The sequence below is a fragment of the Aotus nancymaae genome, unplaced genomic scaffold (genome assembly GCF_030222135.1).
Source record: "Aotus nancymaae isolate 86718 unplaced genomic scaffold, 86718_ANA_hifiasm-v0.15.2.pri h1tg000049l, whole genome shotgun sequence".
NCBI classification, from domain to species: domain Eukaryota; kingdom Metazoa; phylum Chordata; class Mammalia; order Primates; family Aotidae; genus Aotus; species Aotus nancymaae.
The window spans coordinates 34,579,930-34,602,336 of NW_026988463.1; the positions used below are offsets into that span (position 1 = coordinate 34,579,930).

Here is a 22,407-nt window from a genome sequence, read left to right on the forward strand (position 1 = left end):
ACTTTGCTGCTGAGGGATCCATTTCTGGAACTCAGAGCTGGGGCTGCCTCTCTGCTCCCCAGGCCCATTTGTGTTGCAGAAACCACCAACCTCGAGGGGGCTGGGCCCCTGCTTTCAACCTTTAGCGGGGCCGCCTAGTTTTGGCAGAGGCACCGTGTGAGGAGGCAGCATGCACCTCACAGACAGAGGCAGCGGATGCCTCAGGAAGGGACCCAGCTGAGCCAGCAGCCCAGACCGACTTGCTTCTGGCGGGGGGACTCGAGCTGCAAGTGGTGGGTAATGAATGAGACCCCTGCAGCTGAGTGTGCTGTGGTGCCCTGGGCTGGCTGTCTTGGAGCAGATGAGGCTGGGGCTGCAGCTGGAGCTGCCAGATCGGAAGACAAAAGAGAGCGCTTCAAGGTGCGGGTTCCCGGCTGCTGCCCATGAAGGACCGCAGGTTTGGGCTGGGCGGTGGCTGCAGCGGTAACAGGGAGTTTCAGTACTGGGCTGGGACCACAGACCCTTCATCCTGCCGGGCTGCTGGTGTCCTTTCCTGAGGCTGTGCTGTGCCTGAGGGGCATCAGATGGGCCTGAGGAGATTGGAGGAAGCTGACACTGGAGCCAGCAGGAGGCCCCAGAAAGAGAGGCTGGGAAAAGGGACAGGTATCTAAGGGGGTAACCTCAGAGTCACTTGCCGCCTTGGGTGCCAGGTTAGCAGATGTGCTGGCTGCAGAACTGGAACCAGATCCAGATACAGCGATCTGCAGACCAGGAGAGAGAGGGTCAGTGGAAACAAGGGGTCCCTGTGTGAAGGGGACAGGGAAATGCACACACGTTGGGGTTGGGGATTTCATCCTTTTGCTGCCGGGAGAGGCAGGAAAGGCGGACCGGGCACCTGCTGCAGCTGTGGCTGAGGCCCAGGGATGTGAGGGGCCTCTTTGCCCTCCATTCGGTGGGGCCCCCCACATGGGGTCCCAAATAGAAGGGGTAAGGGCCCCTGCGGCTGCTGCAGCAGCAGCAGAAGTGCCAGGCCTTGGGCTTCTCAGGCTGCAGTCCACACTTGGAGCTGGGAAGGGGGCAGGAATCAGCGAGGTGACCTGGGCTGTGTCCCGGGAGTGTGAAGAGGTGTCAGGAAGGGGATCTTAGGAGGCGCGGCGCTTCCTCCCAGACACGGCAGGTGTAGAGGGGGCCCCTGCAGCAGATGCTAGGAGGGACACGCGGCCCAGGTACTGTTGGGACATGTGAGTCCCCGGATGTGCATCCATGCTGGGTGCTTTAGGGACAGCAGGCGGAGAAGAAGTCCCTGTTGCAGGTGAGGGCAAAGCTTGGGAAGGCCGTGGGGCTCTACAGTCTGAGACGGCCTTGGCCTCACCCTGCAGTGCACTATTAATGCGCCGGAGTGCCGCCTCCTTCTCCAGGTCCAGGTCTTCAGCAGTGACCCGGAACCCCAGCCGTAAGGGAGATGGCAGCTTCAGAGGCGCCCCTCGCCTGCGTGGCAGCAGAGGAAACTTTCTTCTACGAGGCCTAGACTCCTGAGATGTGGGGGAGCCATTCCTGGGGGCCAATTTCTCCCCTGGTGGTGCCTCTGCTGCCTTTTCACCCTGGTGTGAATGACAGCCTGAGAGACAGCCTGAGAGTTGTCCTCACTCACTGTCTCTGAGGAACTGAGGGTCACATGGCAGTGGGATGAGTCTGGCTCCCTCCTCTTTAGCCACGGGAAGCCTCCCGTGGAGCTGTAGGAGCTGGAAAGGGCATTTCTTTTTGGGCCAGGGCTCATCCCAGAAGGCTGGGATGTCTTGTGACATGTGACTCCTGACACGGTCACATGGCAGTGGGATGAGTCTGGCCCCCTCCTCGTCTTTAGCCACGGGAAGCCTCCCGTGGAGCTGTAGGAGCTGGAAATGGCATTCCTTTTGGGACAGGGGCTCATCCTGCAAGGCTGGGATCTCTGGTCCTGTCTGCCTTCTGACCTCTGGGCATGGAGGTCTCTCTGCCGAGGCCCAGGACTGGGCACTAAGGGCAAGGGGTCTCCATTATCCGGTACGGGCCTAAATGCAGACCGTGAATCCCCGGTGCCCTCGGGGCCCCTTTGGACATGGTCAGTATTCTGTTGGACTCTGGGGTCCTCGTCCTGCTCAGGCATCGCTGCCTCACTCTCTCTTTGTGCTCTCAACATGATCTCCTCCGGACAGGAGTCTGGGCCACAGCTGGGTGTTGTGGGCCCCAAAGGGGTGACTCCCTGCTCCTGGGCCCCACAGAGAGTTTTGGGTGGAATTGGACTCTCGCTGTGGTACCTGTGCATCCAAATTGAAGGCAGAGGCAGGATCGCTGGAAAACCTACTTGAAGTTGTTTGGACACACTGCTGATTCCAAGTGTCCGGGCCCTTGTAGGATGACCTGCCACTCCACCCAGAGGCAGGAGCAAGGAGGAGATCCCACAAGCAAAGTCAACGGAGGGATGGGGAGAGCGGGCTCAAGGCAACTGAGCCCTACTGGCAGGTCCCCGACACTCGGGCCGGGACAGGGATAAGGGGCACAGAGTGCCCAGGTAGCCCCTTCTGGGAGCAGCGGGGAAATTTCCGATTCTTAAACTCTCGAGAGCCAGGCTCTGAGCGTCGTCCTCTAGCTGCCAACGCGGCTAAAGACTAGCGAGCGGTTTCTCCTGTTGCCGGGCAACGCATCCTTCTAAAGTGCGCGAGTGGGGGCGCGTGCAAAAACGGGCGCAAGTGAGAGATCCGCGCCAGAAGGGCGACCTTCACGGATTCGCGGGACAAGGTATGCGCGCCAGGCACCTGCTGAAAATGCGGTGGGGGGAGAGGTGCAAACTATGCGCGCGAGGCACGGGCTGGCAACCGTGGGAAAATGGAGAGGCCGGCGCACAAGGCGCCTGCTGGCAACCGTGGGAAAATGGAGGGACTGGCGCACCAGGCGCCTGCTGGCAACCGTGGGAAAATGGAGGGGCCGACACACAAGGCGCCTGCTGGCAACCGTGGGAAAATGGAGGGGCCGGCGCAAAAGGCGCCGGCTGGCAACCGTGGGAAAATGGAGAGGCAGGCGCAAAAGGCGCCTGCTGGCAACCGTGGGAAAATGGAGGGGCCGACACACAAGGCGAATGCTGGCAAGCGTGCGATAATGGAGGGGACGGCGCACAAGGCACCTGCTGGCAACCGCGGGAAAACGGAGGGCCCGGAGCGGGGCGCGCGAAATAGCTACTGGAGGGAGAGGCACGCGCACAAAGCACGCGAGACATTAACCGTTAGGTGCGGCAAGGTATGCGCACAAGGCACCTGCTGGCAACGGCGGGGAGGGGTCAAGGTGTGCGCGGGAGGCACCTGCTGGCAATGGCGGGGGAGGGGGCAACGTACGCGCACAAGACGCCTGCTGGCAATGGCGGGGAGGGGTGAAAGTGTGCGCGCGAGGCACCTGCTGGCAATGGCGGCGGAGGAGGCAATGTATGGGCACAAAGCACCTGCTGGCCATGGCGGGGAGGGGACAAGGTGTGCGCGCGAGGCGCCCGCTGGCAATGGCGGCGGAGGGGGCGATGTACGGGCACGAGGCACCTGCTGTCACCTGCTGGCAACTGCGGGACAGGGGGCGCGGTGGTAGGGTGGGGGGCAGCGCAGGTGTAGGTACTGGATGAGAGGCCAGCAAAAAAGACCCGGAACCCTAACGAACTGGCATGGCAAGACACGGGCACAAGGCACCTGCTGGCAACCGTGGAAAAATGGAGGGACTGGCAAACAAGGCGCCTGCTGGCAACCGTGGGAAAATGGAGGCGCCGGCGCACAAGGCGCCTGCTGGCAAACGCGGGAAACTGGAGGGGCCGGGGAGGGGCGCGCGAAATAGATACTGGAGGGAGAGGCACGCGCAGAAAGCACGGGAAACGTTAACGGTTCGGTGCGGCAAGGCATGCGCACAAGGCATCTGCTGGCAATGGCGGGGAGGGGTCAAGGTGTGCGCACGCGGCGCCCGCTCGCAATGGCGGGGAGGGGGCAACGTATGCGCACAAGGCACCTGCTGGCAATGGCGGGGAGGGGTGAAGGTGTGTGCGCGAGGCACCTGCTGGCAATGGCGGCGGACGGGGCGATGTACGGGCACGAGGCACCTGCTGGCAACTGCGGGACAGGGGGCGCGGTGGTAGGGTGGGGGGCAGCGCAGGTATAGGTACTGGATGAAAGGCCAGCACAAAACACCTGGAACCCTAACGAACTGGCATGGCAAGACACGGGCACAAGGCACCTGCTGGCAACCATGGGAAAATGGAGGGACTGGCGCACCAGGCGCCTGCTGGTAACCGTGGGAAAATGGAGGGACTGGCGCACCAGGCGCCTGCTGGCAACCGTGGGAAAATGGAGGGGCCGGCGCACAAGGCACCTGCTGGCAAACGCGGGAAACTGGAGGGGCCGGGGCGGGGTGCGCGAAATAGATACTGGAGGGAGAGGCACGCGCACAAAGCACGCGAGACATTAACGGTTCGGTGCGGCAAGGCATGCGCACAAGGCACCTGCTGGCAATGGCGGGGAGGGGTCAAGGTGTGCGCGCGAGGCGCCCGCTGGCAATGGCGGCGGAGGGGGCGATGTACGGGCACGAGGCACCTGCTGGCAACTGCGGGACAGGGGGCGCGGTGGTAGGGTGGGGGGCAGCGCAGGTGTAGGTACTGGATGAGAGGCCAGCACAAAAGATCCGGAACCCTAACGAACTGGCATGGCAAGACACGGGCACAAGGCACCTGCTGGCAACCGTGGGAAAATGGAGGGACTGGTACACAAGGCGCCTGCTGGCAAGCGTGGGAAAATGGAGCGGCCTGCGCACAAGGCACCTGCTGACAAAATCGGGTAAATGGAGGGGCCAGGCGCGCGAAATAGATACTGGATGGAGAGGCACACGCACAAAGCATGCGAGATATTAACGGTTCCGTGCGGCAAAGTATGTGCACAAGGCACCTGCTGGCAATGGCGGGGAGGGGTCAAGATGTGCGCAAGAGGCGCCCGCTGGCAATGGCGGGGCAGGGGGCAACGTATGCGCACAAGGCGCCTGCTGGCAATGGCGGGGAGGGGGTCATGGTGTGTGCGCGAGGAGCCTGCTGGCAATGGCGGCGGAGGAGGCAATATACGGGCACAAAGCACCTGCTGGCAGCTTCGGGATTGGCAGCGCGGTGGTGGGGTTGATGGGCAGCGCGGGCAATAGGTACTGGATGAGAGGCAAGCACAAAAGACCCGGAACATTAACGAACTGGCATGGCAAGACACGCGCACAAGGCACCCGCTGGCAACCACGGGAAAATGGAGGGGCCGGGTCGGGGCGCGAGAAATAGGTACTGGAGGGAGAGGCAGGTGCACAATGCACGCGAGACATTAACGGTTCGGTTCGGCAAGGTATGCGCACAAGGCACCTGCTGGCAATGGCGGGGAGGCGTGAAGGTGTGCGCGAGAGGCGCCTGCTGGCAATGACTGGGGAGGGGGCAACGTATGCGCGCAAGGTGCCTCCTGGCAATGGCAGGGAGGCGTCAAAGTGTGCACGCGAGGCAACTGCTGGCAATGGCTGCGGAGGGGGCAGTGTAAGGGCACAAGGCACTTGCTGGCAACTGCGGGCAAATTTAGGAGCCAGGGCGGTGTGCGCGAAATAGGTACTGGAGGGAGGGGCAGGCACACAAAGCACGTGAGACATTAATGGATCGGTGCGGCAAGGTACGGGCACGAGGCACCTGCTGGCATTGGCAGGGGAGGGGACAACGTATGCCCACAAGGCACCTGCTGGCAATGGCGGCGGAGGGGGCAATGTGTGGGCACAAGGCAACTGCTGGCAATAGCCCAGACCCAGGAGCCAGTCACTCGTCTGTAAAGATACCATGGTGACAGTCCCTCTTGTCATGTCAGGAGGCAGCTCTTTGAGGTGGGAGGAAAGCATTGGTTCTGTGTTGCTGGCCCAGAGTTGGAGTCTGCCACCCATCTGAAAGTGGGCACCATTCCTCAAGGCTATGTAGCTAAGGAGGAGTGGCAGGCCGCTGAACCCTGGTGTGTCCCTGTCTCTGATGAGCAGTGCAGAGGTGACCAATCCCATCTCCCCTGTGCATGAGGCCCCCTAACACACACAAACCTATAGTGTACTTGGAGGCAATGCCACCCCAAGGAGGCCAACTCCTCGCATACTCACACATCTCAGCAGAATGGGCATCATGAGGCTGGTGCTGTTGGACGAAAGGTCTCAGTCCTGCTTGTTTGGTTAGCTGCCTTAGCTCTTGCATGATTGGGGGGGTGCGGAAAAGACTTGCATTCAACCCCTGCCCTCAGGACACAGATTGACAGTCTTCCAGGCTAGGACCAGCTTCCCACAGAGGATGTCGGTGGGTGGCAGCAAGTCCCAGATGCCTCTGTGGGCCAGGCTGCAGAGCAGGGTGGGGGCTGTGAGGGGCTGGCCAGGAGGGAGGTGCATCACCAGGGCCTTGTGCTGTCAGCTTTTAGAGATGGCCTGTGGTAATGACAGGCAGCCTAGGCACAGTGGCTCACGCCTGTAATCCAGCACTCTGGGAGGCTGAGGCGGGAGGAGGGGTCTCACTGTGTTGCCCAGGTTGATTCAAGACCAGCCTGTGAGACCTGTATCTCCATAAAAAATTCAAACCTAGCCAGGCATAGTGGGCACACCTGTAGTCCCAGATACTGGGTGGGCTGAGACTGCAGGATCACCTGAGCCCAGGAATTCAAAGCTGTCATGAGCCACGATCATGTCACTGCACGCCGACATGCAGTCTTTTAAGATCTATCTCTTAAAAGAAAAAAAAAGTACTTAAAATCAGGCAAAACAAAGCGAGTCGACTCCCTACCACACAGCCTGCCTTGGATTGGAGCTTCCTGTAGACACCCGTGTGGTTTTCCAGCTCGCTTGCTCCAGCCCTGTTGCCCACACTTTGGTTGCCACATTCCAGCTGCAGCCCTGAATGTTCTTCCACCCACCCTGGGCCCAGTGCCTTCCTGATGGCAAATGCCGCTGCCTTCCTGCCGAGTGGGGTCTCCACCCGTACTGAGTCTGAGACTGTTTCCCTTTGGGCCCCTCTGTTCTAGTGACTTCTGGTCAGTGTGTCTCCCTCACCTCACACTGATGGCGGGACAGGCAGGTGTCAGCTGTTCGGGATGTGCCCTGCACCTTGCATATACCAGTTTCCCAGCCACAGGGAGCGATCGCTACAACAGGGGTTGTGTGTGGCAGGCTTCCCCTTCAAAATCTGAGGCTCGGGGGCATTCAGGCAGGAGGTGTTCCCTGGTTCTGCCCAGCTCCCCTGCATCCCCTGTGCCAGGCTCATACCTGCCTCATACCCCTCTCTCTCTTTCTGCAGATGATGATGCTTTTGAGCCCGAGGAGGTCAGCCTGCCAGCACCTGGGGATGGTGACAGTGAAGGTGCATTACCCCGGCACCTGGAGCAGCCTCTTCCCACTGCAGGGCCCTCTCTGGCAGACCTGGAAGACTCTGCCGACAGCAGCAGTGCCCTGCTTGTGCCCCCTGACCCTGCCCAGAGTGGGAGCACCCCAGTTGCAGAGGCACTGCCAGGGGGCGGCCGCCACAGCCGCAGCTCCCTCAATACTGTGGTGTAGACGGTCCAGCCTGTACCCTAACGGTCTGGGAGCACGTGTATGCTGTCGAAAACACCTGTGGGAGACTTGAAAGGCCCCTGTCCCAGCCTCGACCCCGCGCACTGCCGCACATCACTGACCGGCACGCGTGTGTACATAGAGACCATGGCCCACCTCCTGCCAAAAGAAGTGATGGCTTGCACCGAGCTTCCCTGAGGGCTTCAGAAACATGCATAGCTTTGGGTCACTGTCTCCTCATTTTTAAATGGCAGAAGAGTGACAAAATTATTCAGACCCACAGTTTAGAGGCAGGGAATGAAGAAGGTACTGTGGGGCCATGGCCACACCCGACATGTCTTTGGCGGGCTTGCTTGCTTCAGTGTGCTGTCCAGAGAGGCCTGCTGACCAGTCACCCAGCCTGGGTCGGGCACAGCGGGGGCTGCCATGGTGCCCCTTGCTGGCCGCCCTCAGGAGGGGGCCTCTGGGCTCTCAGGGTGGTATAGGCAGTGGGTCTGCTTCAGGGAGACAGCCTCTGAGTTTGCCACAACGACTGCCCTGGAGATGGCCCCCACGAGGCCAGTTGTGAACATCAAGGTGGCCCTGCCCCTGGCTGGGAGCTCCCTGGGGCTCTGGAACCTGAAGCCCTGAGAAGGAGAGCTTGGAAGGAGATTGAGCTGTTCACTGTGTCTTTCCATCTGGGTGCTCTGCAGCCCAGCTCTGTGGCAGGAGGCCTGACCCCAGCCCGTCAGTCCCTCCCAGCATTGCTGTGCATGGCTTCCCCAGGATGAAGCTCTGGAGTGGCGCTGAGGCCCCAGGTGCTCTGCCAGGGCCTGGGGGCTGAGCCGCCTCCTGCCTCTCCTCTCTGGAGCCCTGGGCTCCTGCCTCCTGTTGAATTGCCCCTGGGCTTGCCCCCTGACCTGGTTTGTGCCATAAAGGGTTGCTTCATTGGGAGAGGGGTGACTGAAATCACCATCCTGGGCTGTATCTGTCTCCTTAGAGTCGACTCCTTAAACCACCACCACTGCTGCAGCTCTGCCCAGCAGCCGCGTGCACACCTCGGCCCCTCCTCAGCAGTGCAGGGGCTGGGGGCTCTGCCTGGGACCCTTTTCCCTAAAAGACCCTGTTGCCTGCTACCGGGCAGTGGTCTTGAAGCCTGACACAGGGCCTTTAACGTTTCTGAGGTTTGCAGATTAAGCGGGTTCTGTGCGATTTTTAGCACATCCGTATCTTTTCAATGTTGAATGTCTGGATCTTTCCTTTATATGTTTGTGTCTCTGTGTGTGTATGTGGCCAAGTGTTTGCAGGTGAGGGTGGCGCATGGAACTTTGCCGATGGGCGGGGGCCCACTCTTCCAGGGTCATCAATGCATCCTGGGCTGTGCTGAGGCAGGGCTGTGTTTCTCTCAGTCTTTTCAGACCAGCAGGACGGCACCTGGCAGGTCTTACAGGAGCATGCCGTTCTGTGGTGCTGCTTGGGGATGGACTCCACACACAGTCCACACTTCTTGACACGTTCTCACACTGTCTGGAGACCCATTTTTTTCCATCCCGTGTGGAATGAGAATCTTGAGTTGCCACAGACTTGGCCTTCATGCCAGATCTGTGTTCTGTCACTGAATTGCTTGGCCTACTGGAGGCTGTGTGCTGGCAGGCTTGTGCTCCCCTTGCAGAAGGGCTGCTACTTCCTTGACAAGGAAGTTCTGGCCACAAGACTCCCATGCTGGCTGCAGAGGACAAAGCAGGAAGCACATCATGCATGGGACAGAGCAGCCAGGTTCCAGAGCAGGTGGCATGTGCGTTCTGGGTGCCTCGTGACCGTCGAGGGCCTGAGGACCACATTGCAGAGTCCCCCACGGACCTGAGCCCAAGAGCTCAGAGAATTCCTACCGGGCCTCAAAGCTCTGTGCAGGACAAGGTGGCTACAATGAGATGTGTAGGACTGGAAAGCTTCCTTTGGGGACCAGAGGAACATTAGGGCCAGTCAGACATGTAGGGGGCATTGAGGAAGGGGCTAAAGTGGACCATGCCAGCTGCAGAGGGTGGGCCTCTGAGCTGGCCAGGGTTTTCTGGATGGTCCTTTCCCCATGGGCCTCCACAACTACTTAGGTCGACTGGCACCTTAGGCTGGGCAGAATGCCCATTTGCATGGCTGCCCAGAACACCGCAGCCACTGCAGCTCCAGGGTGCGTGAGGAGAGCCGGACTCGCTCATCTGTCCTTGCACCACCATCCAGAATACCCCTTTTGCAAGGCCTGCTGCAGCCCCCAGTCTCACCAGAGTCCTGGGGCCATGCTTGCCGAGCTCTGTGCTCCAGGGATCCTCCTTCCCCAGGACCACCTTGCCACATTTGCAGAGACCAGGTGCCCTCTGACCTGCCTTGCAGAGGTGGGATTTGATACTGTACGTTGTCTCAATGCCTCTTTTTTAATGTTTTCCTTTCATTAAGGGTTTTTAGTTTGGGTTTAATTTTGGTTGGGTTGGCACTAACTCTTAAGATGCTGTGAGAACCATTTCATCCAAATGCCAAATAAACTTGTGTTCTGGAAGAGGCGTGGTCCTTGGTGTGACCCCCATGGCTGCCACAGGCAAAGGTGGAAGAGGCAGCACCCACCTTTCAGCAGAATGCTCCTAGGCTTTGCAGCCCTTGCAGGTATATCACGAATCCCCTGAGGACCAGGCAGAGCTGAGCTTGGAGCCCCCAGGTGGGGTGTGCAGAGAGCAGCAGCCCTGGGCTGCCTACAGCTATCCTGTAGCACACATCCCTGCTTGGGACATTGGTTGCTGCTTTGGCAGGGTTTTCTGACTTGCACAGGATCCACATAAAAGCTTGACATCATCTGAGAGCCACCATGGGATGGGGTGTCAGGGCAGAGCTTGGAACTTGGCCATCAGCCCCATCTCCTCTAAGCTCCCCTTACTATTCAGGTGGCTGGAAACAGACCTTCCCTGCAGTGCAAGCCACCTAGGGTTCCAGAGTAGTCTAGGTTCTCTGGGGCTTCGCACCTGTCCAGCAGGGGCATCTCAAGGTTTCAGAGGGTAGGGGATCCAGGAAGTGTAATTGCATGTCCCGCCCTGGGGCGTTCCAGGTGCGTATGTTGGAGGAAGTCCTGCGGCTGGATACAAGAGGGGTCAGGGTTAGGAAAGGAACTGGTAAGTCCCTTGGCAGGGATGGGAGCCTCAAGGAGGCAGCCCCTCTTTTTTGAATCCCATCTGCTGGGTCAGGAGTGGAATGGGGATGTTGAGTTCTGGGCACACAGGTCGCTGTCAGCATCCTGGACAGAGCCCCAAGCCCTGCCTCTGGGTAGAGGCCACCTTCCATCCCCTACGTAGGAAGGGCCCTGCCCTCTGGAAATGGAAAGAGGCTCAAGGTGCAAAGCAGTCCCCTCCTCTGACCTGCAGGGCTCCGTCTTGGCCTGGATCCCCAGAGGGGCCCAGGTAGGAGGGAGGCTGTGGTCTTGGGGTGGGGTGGAGGTTCCATGCCCACAGTGGGGCAGGAGACGTCCTACACCTTCCTCCCATCCTTGCCCGAAAGTCACAGTCGCTGGGGTCAAAGGTGCCCTCACTGAACTTTCTTGCTGGTGGCTTTGGCATGTCGTTATGGTCCCCAGCCTGTTTCCTTGACTATAAATGGAGGTAATAATAGGTCACTCCTCCCCTGCAGGATTAACCTCAGCAATTGTTGCTGACACTCAGCACAGCCCTGGGACCAGTGCGCATCTGGGTGGGTTTGGAGCACTCCATCTCTTCTTGGTGGCCCCGCCTGGGCACCGCCCCCTCCCACCCTCTCCTCGACGGCCACACCCCTAGTCCACCTAGATAATGAGTAAATATGTAGCAGCCTGGCTCCGAGCTCTAGCCGCTTTCTAGTCCTTCAGAGCTGCTCTGCCACTGCACCACACAGGCCCCTGGCGAGTGCTCACCTTTCTAGTGGTGCAGTTGAGACTGCGCACCAGGACTCTGTCCATCTGGTCTCCAATCTACCCTCTTTCGCCACGCTCCACCCCCCCTTAGGTCTTGCCACTGAGGGTGGAGAGGGACTGGGGGCAGAAAATACTGGGGTAGGGGTGACAGGGCCTCCACTGGCCTAAGCCCCTGCCCCTACTTCATTCTTGGACTCCAGCTGACGGGATGGGGCTTGGAGAGGGCCCACATGACTGGCCTCTCAGCTCAGCCCCTGCCCACTATCTCTGTCGGTGCCTGGTGCTACGACTTACAGGACCCAAAGTGTGGTGAGGACAATGTCATGTGAGGCTGTGTCCTGGGACCACCAGAGCACGTGCCAGTGGTGCAAGAGTGGCCAAGAGACAGTCTGCACACTGCACTCTGTGGTCTCTGCAGGTTTCTGTTTGCAGTCCTCTGCCCCAGTGACTGGGCATCAAGTGCAAGTGCGTGACTGTCCCCCTGTGTGTGAGACTGGGTCTGCTGCGATCACCAGTCCTGAGTCAGTCAAGGCTGGTGTGCCTGTTGCTGCGGCCAGGTCAAACGCATGCATGTGATAGATGTCCCAGTGTGGGTGTGCAGCTGTATGCTGGAGCCCCTTCTGCCTTCATCTCACCATGGGGCAGTCGACCTGCAGACTAGGTGGCTAAGTCAGATGCAGGGTGCAAGAGAAGGGGGGCACTGTGACCTGTTCAGGTGCAGGGAAGCAGAGAATGAGTGGTTTCCTGACGCTGGGCTATTCTCTGGGTATATGGGGGCCATGCTGCTGCACCCCCAGGCTGCCTGTCTGACCCCCACCCAACCCAGAGATGGCAGTCCTTGTTCCTACAGGCCCCACCCACCGGAAGAAGCTGGTCCCTGCCTGTGGGGGCCCAGGCCAGTCCCCCATCAACACTGACCTTCACAGGGGCTGGTGGATCTCTACCCTAGGGCCCTTCATCTTCCGAACCTATGACTCAGCACCTCTAGGTCCTTGGACCCCGGAGAATGACAGCCACACAGGTCAGCACCCTGCAGTCAGGACCCCTCCTAGGCAGGGACCAGGAGCCCCTACACATGGGAGCTGAGACACCCTACAGGGCCAAGAATCCTCCATAGGAGCTAGCTCCACAGGGAAGGAGCATTCTCACACAGCAGTCCAGACGCACCCTCTGCATAGGTGCCAGGCCCCACCCTACAAATCACAACCAGCCGTGGCCCCTGAGGACCAGTAGTCAGGCTCTCCAATGGGGCCAGGACCCCTGACCACACATAGCTGGGCTCAGAGCCCCACCCCCGGAGGGCTGCCCCATGCCCTCTTCCACGCCATGCTGGGTGTGGTAGTGGGGGCAGGGTTTCCCCTGCAGTCAGTGGAGCCCTGTTCTGACCAGCAGGAGCTCTGGACACCATGGGTCCCCTTCCACTGGGGAGCAGCCTGGCTTGAGGAGGGCCCTATGCTCCTGCCCTAATGGCACAAGGTGGGCAGGTGGTGGGGTAGAGAGGGTGCCATGTGCCTTCTAACCTTCAGGGCTACTCCGAATGGACACTGATTCTCAGAACCACCTGGAGATTCAGGGGCCTGGGCTGCTGTTGCCTGCCTGCTTCACACTGCTGCTGCACTTCCACTGCGGGAGCCTGAGGCGAGCAGGCTCGGAGCAAAGCCTGGACAGGCAGCGCCAGCCTATGGAGGTGGACTTGGGTTGGGTGGCCAGAGGGCCCCACAGAGGTGAGGGGGAGCAAAGTGGGGGCAGCCGGGTATCTCCCACCATCTGTGCCTCCCCCCAGATGCACACGGTCCACATGAACACAAAGTACCAGAACGTGGAGGCGACGTCACACCACGCTGGTGGACTCACAGTGCTGGTAGTGAGGGCGAGGCTGTGACTCTACGTATGTTTCCGAAAAAGGGGTCCATGGGGATCCCGGAAGTGGACAGGCTGGGCCTGCGGAATCTGTGGGGGATCACTAGGGTCTATGGGATCTGTGGGGGGATGGGGTGGTGGGAGTGTATGGATCAGCAGGGTCAGTGGGGGTGAGAAGCCTCCAGCCCATTTCCCAGATGCCAGATGCCCCGTGCCACTGGGAGCCTCCTGCTTAGATTCCCCCAGCAGAGTTCCCCCTTTAGAGGCCCCCACTCAGAACCCCTCCCATTTGGAGCCCCTCCCAGGAGCAGGACTGTAGCAACACCGATTTCTCCGCCTTTGTGTTGGGCCTGAAGAAGGTGTCTTCCGGCTTGGGGGTTTCTGGGGATGGCGTCAGCGGGGAATGGGGAGGCTGGTTTCAATCCCCCTCCCTCCCCCTCTGAGAGGAATCTGGAGAGGCCCGGGTTCTGATGAGGTAGGAGAGGGTCACTCAGAGGACTCCCACGGAACAGGCAGGCACACTGAGGCCTCAGTGGGATTAGGGCAGGAAATGCCCCTCTTGCAGTGGGGGACCATGCCGGGTCACACACACACACACCCCACACACACACACCACATTAAGGTTACCCTGTACATTGTTTATTTCACATGGAGGGTCACCCACACTTGACAGAACCACAAGCTGAGCCCCAGGCCCATCAGAGCCCAGTGCTAGGGTTGCTGGGGGGAGAAGAGCAGGGTTGGTGGGTAGAAGGGGCTGCCGCAGGGACCGAGGCTCCAGGGGAGGCTCCATTTCCCAAGGCCAAGAGATGAGAAGCCGCTGGCTCCAGGTTCCGCTGCAGGCTCTCCTAGCTGGGTGGGTGCTGGGCACTGTGGAGGGCTGCCTGGTGTACTATGCCCCAGAGCCTCCCTGGGAGTTGGGCTGTGGAGTCTGCATAGAGGGTGACTCTGGAGAGGTGCTTGTGTCCAGGTGGCTGCCTGTGGGTCTAAGTAAAGGGGTGAGTATTCTTGGTGTCACTGTCCAAAGCAAAGCTGGGTCCACGGGACACGGACTAGGTCAGGCTCTGTGTCCAGGTGACGCTCTCCAGTGAGAGGGGGCCGCTGTCAGAGTGAGGCTGACCGGAGGTTGCTGTGCAGTTGGTGCCATGTGGAATGTGGTTACATACCGTTTAACACCGTCTTGAGGGACATCACTGGCTGCGTGTCTCAGCCACCCTGTGTCCCTGGGGTCTGTGGCCTTATGTGTGGGTGTCACTGTTCCAGTGCATGGATACCCTGCCTCCTCACTGAGATCTTGAAGGGAAAATACCCTGCATGCAGTCAGCCCGGAGGAATGGGAGTCCTGGCTGTTTGTTCCTCTGGAGGCTGACCCAGCCCTGATCCCGACCCAAGGCCCAAAGGCCTAAAGGCCCAGCTCTAAGGTTCCAAGAGGCTCCACCCGGTTCTCCAGCCGGACTCAGTCTCCAGCAAGGACCCCGGCTGTCATCCACACTCCCCAGATGCACGTACCCCACCCTCCGCCCATCCCGCGCCCACCCCCTCTCGCCAGTACCAGAACCCTAGCTGGCGGCACCCGGGGACCCTTCTGGCTCAGAGCCGCCGTCCACGAGGGGAACCGAGCTGCTCACTTGCCCCGTCCTGGGAGTACCAGAGCCCCTCCAGCCAGCGGCGACGCCTTCCGCACCTTGCCTAGGCCGCCCTCCGTGTGGCCGCCCTCAGTCCCCGCCACCTTGCGGGGCCCCAGGCGGCACCAGCATCTTCTTGTGGTTCTTCCGGGCGGGGGCTCTGTGCGCTCCGCTGTCTGCTGGGCCGTCCGGGGCGTCGTCGGTGAGCCTGGAGGTGGCGACCAGGGCGCTGACGGTGCCAAGCGTCCGCAGCAGGGTGGGGCCGCGGGGCGCAGCGCGGCGCTCGCGTCGGGCAGGCGGCGGTGGCGGTGGCGGTGGCGGTGGCGGAGGCAGCAGCGCGCGCAGGGCATCGAGCTCCGCTCGAAGCTCCGCGCGTAGCGCCTGGATCCCGGCGCCCAGTTCCGTGCGCACCGCCGCCAAGCCCTCCTGCAGCCGCCGCTCGCTCACCTCCAGGACCCCTGCTGGGTAGGTGGCCGCGCCGAGCGGCTCCCCACACACCAAGCACACGGAGCCGCGGCTGTGCGCACCGGTCCTCTCGTCCGCACCTGCCGCCCAGGCACCCGTACGCTCCACCAGCTTCAGCAACCGCGGCATCTCGGATCGCGCCTCCGCCTCCGCCCGGAGCTGGCCCGGCAGGCGAGCCGGGCGGCCCGAGGCTCGGGCTTCTTCATGGCCCAGCCCATTGGGCTGTGGCCCCGGGTCCCGCCGGCGGCCGGTGCCGCGCCGCAGAGCTTCAATGACTCCGTACCCACTACGCGACTGGGCCCACGCGCAGCCGGGCTCCGCCATCCACACTGCCGCCTCCACCGCTGCCAGTGCCAGGAGCCCCAGGTTGCAGCCTAGCGACCGCTGGGGCCCGGGCGACACACCGTGGAGGGGGCCCCCGGGACAGCTGTGGGAACCACCAAAGCCTTGGGGGATCCGGCCTGGGGCGCAGGGAACCCCGGCAGGGCTGATCGCGGCGGTCCGGCTCCCAGGGGACCCTGGAGGACTAAAGACGTTGTGGGCAGGTCCCCACAAAGGGCATGGCCCAGTTTCTGGGCAGAGGTGACATAGAGCATCGCCAACCGAAGCCCAGGGACCAGCCCCCACAGACCCAAGTCAGGAACCTAGCTGACATTTTCCACTGGAAACTACTGTCTCCATCATAGTCAGGGGAAGGTCGGGGGTGGTCATGGGCTCCACAGCCCTCCTCAATGGCTCAGGGCCACTTCCTTCCATGTTGTCTAGGCCATTACCTCCTCACCCTGCCCCCAGTCCACACAGCTGAAGGAATCCATCCTAGTGGCATCTCCAGCCCCAAGCTGCTGCCTCCTCCACGCAAGCTCTTCAGGGTCTCCCTTATTCTCCAGGGCGCCGGCCTAGGGCCTCTGGAAATCCCTGCCCATCTTACGCTGGGTTTTTGTTTTGTTTTGTTTTTATAAACAGGATCTTGCTGTGTTGCCCAGGCTGGGGTGCAGTGGTGCAATCATAGCTCACTGCAGCCTCCACCTCCTGGGCTCAAATGATCCTCCCACCTCAGCCTCCTGAGTCGATGAGACTACAAGTGTGCACCACCATGCCCCGCTAAATTTTTTAAAAAATTTTTGTAAACTGGGCACATTGGCTTACACCTGTAATCCCAGCACTTTGGGAGGCCGAGGTGGGTGGATCACCTCAGGTCAGGAGTTCAAGACCAGCCCGGCCAATGTGATAAAACCCCATCTCTACTAATAATACAAAAATTAGCTGGGCGTGGTGGCGCATGCCTGTAATCCCAGCTACTCCAAGGGCTGAGGCAGGAGAATTGCTTGAACCCGGGAGGCAGAAGTTGCAGTGAGCTGAGATCATGCCATTGCACTCCAGCCTGGACGACAACAGTGAAACTCCGTCAAAAAAAAAAAAAAAAAAAAAATTTCTAGAGACAGGGTCTCACTGTGTTTCCCAGGTTGGTCTTGAACTCCTGGCCTCAAGTGATTCTCCTGTCTTGGCCTCCCAAAATGCTGGGATTACAGGCGTGAGCCACCATGTCCAACCCTGTCTGTCCTTAACTTCCTCTAACCCAACAGTCTTCCTCGCCCCTCTGGGTCTTTCCATAGTTCCCCCACCCCTCATTTTTCTGGTGGCTCTCACTTCCCACTTGGGCCGGGAAATCTTCCTTGACCACCCCATCCCACACTGGGGACCTCGAGCCCCTCCCTCGCAACACCCTTCACAGTTGTATTTAAATGACTCTGTTTTCCATCCACCCACAGTGGGGTTTCTGAGCCCAGGGCTGGGTCATCTCTCCTGGGCTGAGTGTGGCACTAAGCATGCTGAGTGCTAGTCTGCACAGAGGCCAGGCCCGCGTGGGCCCCAGGACACAGCTGTCAGTGGCTGTCTTGCCATGGAGTGAGGGGATGAATCGGCAGGACTGGGATCTTCTTCCCTTTTACAGTAGGAGGCTGGGGAGAGGAGCTTGCCAGCCCATCCACCTCTGCAGCCTGGCATCTGAGGCCCTCATGGTATCCCTGCTGGCATGCCTGCCCCTGCAGCCCTTCCACCCTCTGTGGAGCGCTCACCGCTGCACCCCGTTCCTTCTCACCCCAGTGCCTTTGCATGAGCAGTGCCGCCTGTGGCCATTGCAGGGCCCTAGGTATGGGCAGAGGGTAGTATCCCACACAGCCTGTGGTTCTCCCTGTACCCCCAGGGGCCAGTTAGCACTCTGGGTGCCCTGGACCCTGGGGCCTCCCTCAGCAAATTGTGGAGGGGGGCCTGGCACGAACACAGGCTGGTCTGGAACGGGACATGGCAAGACAGCCCCTGGAAGCTGTGTCCCCGGGGGCTGCAGGTCAGTGCATGTGTGCATGTGTGCATGTGTGGGTGGGGAATTGAGGGGACCAGTAATGCTGTCCTCAAGCAGCTGCTGAGGAGAAGGCTGGGTCCCTCTAGTCATTGTTCATTCACTCAATCACTGCCTGCAGCCTGCCTCTCTGGAAGGTGCAGGAGGAGGTGAGAGTTCAGCACTCTGTCAACCTCTCAGACTCCCCCATTCCTGCTGAGTCACCTGTCCCCTGGGACCTCCAGCAGCTGGCTCTGCTGATCCCTAGAGCCTCATTGGCCATGCTTCCCATCCCCCCAGTCATTAAAACACTGCCAACAAAGGAGCCCTGGTTTCCTTCCCCAGCCCTGCTGGAGACTGGCTGTGTGACCCCAGGGGCTCTGCCCTTTCTGAGCCAAGCCTTCACGTGTGAAATGAAAATACCTCTGAGGTCCCCAGGAGGGGTGACAGGGAGGCCCGGGCAGTGAAGAAGGTGCAGGAGAGAGTCCAGATTTGGCAGAAAGAGCTGCTACTTTTGTGATCTCTGCCTGGAGGTTTATGGACAGGCTGGAAGATAAGGTGAGCCTTTGCAATGAGTCCAGATTAGGGCTTGTTCCTGCAGGGGCTACAGATGTGGGGGCTGGCTCTTGTGGCAGAGGGTCCCAAAGTCATGGGCATGGAGAAGATGGGTTGGTGGGAGCAAGGGCAGAATGGGAGCGGTGTCCCAGGGACCCTGCTGGGCCCTGAGGAGGACTGCAGAGGTGTTGGTGAGGGGCGGGCGTGCAGGTGTGTCAGCACAACCCTGAGCCCCCGAGCTCAAGTGCAGTGATGGCCGTGAAGTAGGTGTTGGGGACCCTGGCCTGAGCTTCAGCAGTGGTGGGGCTGGGGTGGACACCGGGGACTGGCAGAGAGGAGATGGCGTGGGGGCTGTCCCTCAGGGAGCGTGGCAGAGTGGCAGGGTGGGGCCTGTACACAGGTCTGCTCTCCAGTTCCTCTGGGAAGCTCCTCAAATCCAGCCAGCCCCAGCTGCCCCGGCACAGAGGAGCTGACTGCGGCTCCCGGGCAGGGCCTGCTCCTTCCCCTCCTGTCCCCCTCAGTGTGCTTTGGGCCAGGGGCCAGGCACGGTGGGGGCAGGAAGGCTGGCTGTGCCTGTGGGAAGCCACCAACTCCCAGGGCTGTCCCTGGGCCCAGGCTGTAGCTCTGTGCATTCAGGCGTGCAGGCTGAGTGAGCGACTAGCTACCTTGCCACTCGGTAATACATTCACAGTGGGGGGTCAGAGGAAACTCCAGGGCTCTGCCTAACTTGACCAGGGGTCCCAATGGGGCCGTCTCTCCATGTGACTTAATTGTCATCACTTTTGTGCTCTATGGCTGTTAAATAAACCCTGGCAGCCACCTCGGCTGGAGGTTTTATGTCCCAGAGCCCAAGGGTAGCTGGGAGCCAGCAGAGCGCTCAGGCGGCAGGGCCAGGCCAGCTCTGCGTGTGGGAGGGGGCTCTGGGGGCCTCCAAGGGCTGCTGCAGGGACCCAGCAGGGTGGGGGCGGAGGCAGAGGGTGTGATCAGAATGAAGGTAGAGATGCAGGCAGAGTCGTTGAAGCTGGCTCTGGGGTCTGTGTGGGAAGGGGCACACGTGGCAGGGGTTTGAGAGGTAAGCTAGGGAGGTGGCAGGGTCTTGGAGCTGCCTCCTAAAGGTGGCGGGAGATTCGGGAGGAGCAGGGAACAGGAGCATCCAGCAGGTTGTCTGATCCACACTGAGGGCCCGACCATGCTGGTTGGGACAGGAAGGCTCATCCTGGAACTGATCCTGGAGGGGCCATGTGGGCCAAGGGTCTGGTCATGGCCCCTGGCCCTCTGCTCAGACTACAGAGAACAGGACACCTGTCCGTCCTTTGCTGTGACTGCACTGCTTGCTCTGGGAGCAGCTGCTGGGCCTTTGGAGGAGGAGGGAGGTTGGCCTGGCTGGGGCAGAACCGCTGTGCTCGGGCTTGTAGAAGGGAAGGTGATGGTCCTTTCAGATCCCTGGAGTACAGGCTGCATAGTGGGGCCTCTGTAGACATAAGCTGGCAGGTCCGGCTTGAACTTTGCTCAGGACACTGGGTACTGGGTTCTGGGTTCAGCGGCCTCGTGAAACGCCTAGCTTCAGTTTCCTCATCTGTCAGGACCAGCGGCTGGCTGGGAGGATGTGTATGACCACGGCAGCGGTCAGCTTAGTCTACTCTAAGAGATCTTGTCTCCCAGAGCCCTGAGGTGACCTTTTTTTTGAGAGCTCAGAGAGGAGAATGACTTGCTCCAGGTCTTACGGCAGGGATCTGGGACTTCCTTTGGGGACTCAGGCACACCTTGCCCCTGAATACCCCTGCCCTGCCCACTGTGCCCTGGCACTGTGCCCTGGCCTCCTGTGGCATTCGCTAGCCAGATCTCTGGGACCCATCCCAGGGCAGGTGGCTCCGCAGGAGGCCAACTCTACCCAGTAGTGGCCTTGCCTGACGTGGGTAATGAGCTCATTACCTGGTAATAACCTGGTTTGTATGTTCCTGGCATCAGCAGCCTCAGCTCTCGCTGCAAACAATGCCTGGCCTGGGATGGTTCTGACCAGTCTGTGCCACGGGCCCCGGCATCCCAGCCTGCCCTGTGTGGAGTGTGGGGCCTGCCAGCATCTGTATGTGCCCTGAGGGCCCCAGACTCAGCCCCCAGTGGGAAAACTCTGGACTCCTGACGGACCCCTCCTAAATGCACAACCTGGGGCAGGTAAGCCCTGACCCACTCTGGGCCTCACTCTCATCACAGCTGGTGACACAGAGTCTCTGCTTGGTCAAACTTTATTTAGGCTCCTGAGGCTTCTCCTAGGCACATCTGAGCACTTCCTTATAAACTCCAGTTTTAGCAAGAATCCTGCAAAGTCAGTTTAGCGAGAAGCCCCCATCCTTGACATCTGATCAAGAATGTCAGATGTCCCCCAGGTGCGGTCTGACTGTCTTGGCCCGCCTTCAGCAAGAATCCTGTTAGGGGAGTTTAGCCAGAATCTCCGGCCGCTGAAGTTTCTTTCCTTTTAGTCACTTTCCATGCACTGTCCCCCACCCTGCTCCTTGACTGTCACTTCCCACTTGCCCATGCTGTCTTCGGAATTGAGCCCAGTCTCTCTCCCCCACTGCAGAGTCTTATCGCCATGGTCCCTTACACCTGGTGAGATGGTCCTGAATAGTACGGTGCTTTAGCAAGGGTCGTTTTTCATTGAATACTTTTTTATTTTTTATTTTTTATTTATTTTTTTGTTTTATAAAGATAGGGTTTCACCATGATGGCCAGGCTGGTCTTGAACTCCTGACCTCAGGTGATCCACCCACCTCGGCCTCCCAAAGTGATAGGATTACAGGCGTGAGCCACCGCACCCGGCCTCATTGAATACGTTTTAACAATGAAAACAGAAGAGGGTCTGCAAGCAGGGCTGCTGCTGGGCACCATGGAGGGCCACCTGGTGGGACAGACCCCAGCATACAGGGCCCTTGGGGGCTCCCCTTCCCCTGCCGGCTGGGCTGGGGTCTCTGTGTCAGGATTGTCCTCACCATCACTTGGGGATGGACCTCCACTGTCATCCTAGCGAAGGGGCCAGGGAGGGGTGTCTATGTGCTGGGCGGACCTGCCCGAGGCCTCTGCTATCCAAACGGAGCCCCCAGGATTTGGACCTGCCCCCAGTGACCTGCTCCCTCTTGCCCATCATTCCAGGAACTTCCTGCTCCACACCCATGCACATCCTGTCCCGAGGCCAGCTCCCCCTGCTCAGCCTCAGGACACAGCCACCCACCCTCCGGGTTAGTGAGGCAAGCACCGTGCCCGGCATGCCTTACTCTTAATGGGAACCATAAACATATGGCCAATGCTGGCAGGAGGACTGCCCGCTCCTGGACACCTACTGACTAGATTTGGGCTTTCTTGCTCACTACCTGAGACGTCTGACTCCATGCGGGATGGCTGACCTGAATTTTCTGTAATACCCCAGTCTCCTCTGGGTGGTGAGTGAGACACCCAAAGTCTAGTCCTGCAGACATGGAGCCTGAACTTGGTCCTGAGAACTCTGCATCCTCTCACCATCCGCATTCCATCCTGGCTTCATTCCCAGGCCTAGGCCGTGACAGCCATTCACAGCAGGGGGCATGTCATAACCTAAACATCCACGTTTGAGAGGCCAAGGCAGGCAGATCACTTGAGGTCAGGAGTTCAAAACCAGCCTGCCCAACATGGCAGGACCCCGTCTCTATTAATAATACAAAAAAAATTAGTCGGACATGATGGCGTGCACATGTAGTCCCAGCTACTTGGGAGGCTGAGGCAGAAAAATTGCTTGAACCCAGGAGGTGGAGGTTGCAGTGAGCCGAGATTGCACCACTGCATTCCAGCCTGGGCGACAGAGTGAAACTGTGTCTCAAAAAAAAAAAAAAAAAAAAAAATCACACATGCTTTAACCAGTAGGGTGTGTGTTGTGAAGACTCTGCTTTATGCTAAGACAAGTCTGGCTTTTGTCCTGGCTCCTAGAAGGTAACCTCTCAATCCTCCAATTTTTCCAGTACCACACCTGAGTTTATGAGAGCAAGGTGACTCATGGTAGGCCCCTAACTGATTCAGGAAGTGGGGTGGCCATGTAGGAAAGAAAACCTGGGTCCCTAAAGAGTTGGGGCTCTGAG

At 59.8% G+C, this 22,407-nt stretch overlaps 2 protein-coding genes across 2 annotated transcripts in view; one reads left to right on the forward strand and one right to left on the reverse strand.

Annotated features, from left to right (window-relative positions):
* The window catches only part of CLTCL1 (clathrin heavy chain like 1), a 184,620-nt gene that overhangs the window by 52,365 nt on the left and 109,848 nt on the right, over window positions 1-22,407 (forward strand). The gene's annotated exons all lie outside the window — the stretch shown is intronic.
* On the reverse strand, window positions 15,040-15,738 carry LOC135269125 (protein FAM246B-like). Its single transcript, XM_064362910.1, has one exon. The coding sequence runs from the start codon at window positions 15,736-15,738 to the stop codon at window positions 15,040-15,042; it is 699 nt and encodes a 232-aa protein (XP_064218980.1).

What these genes read in the sequence shown, in the direction of transcription:
- LOC135269125 (XM_064362910.1), bottom strand. Translation starts at nt 15,738, where the DNA reads ATGGCGGAGCCCGGCTGCGCGTGGGCCCAGTCGCGTAGTGGGTACGGA.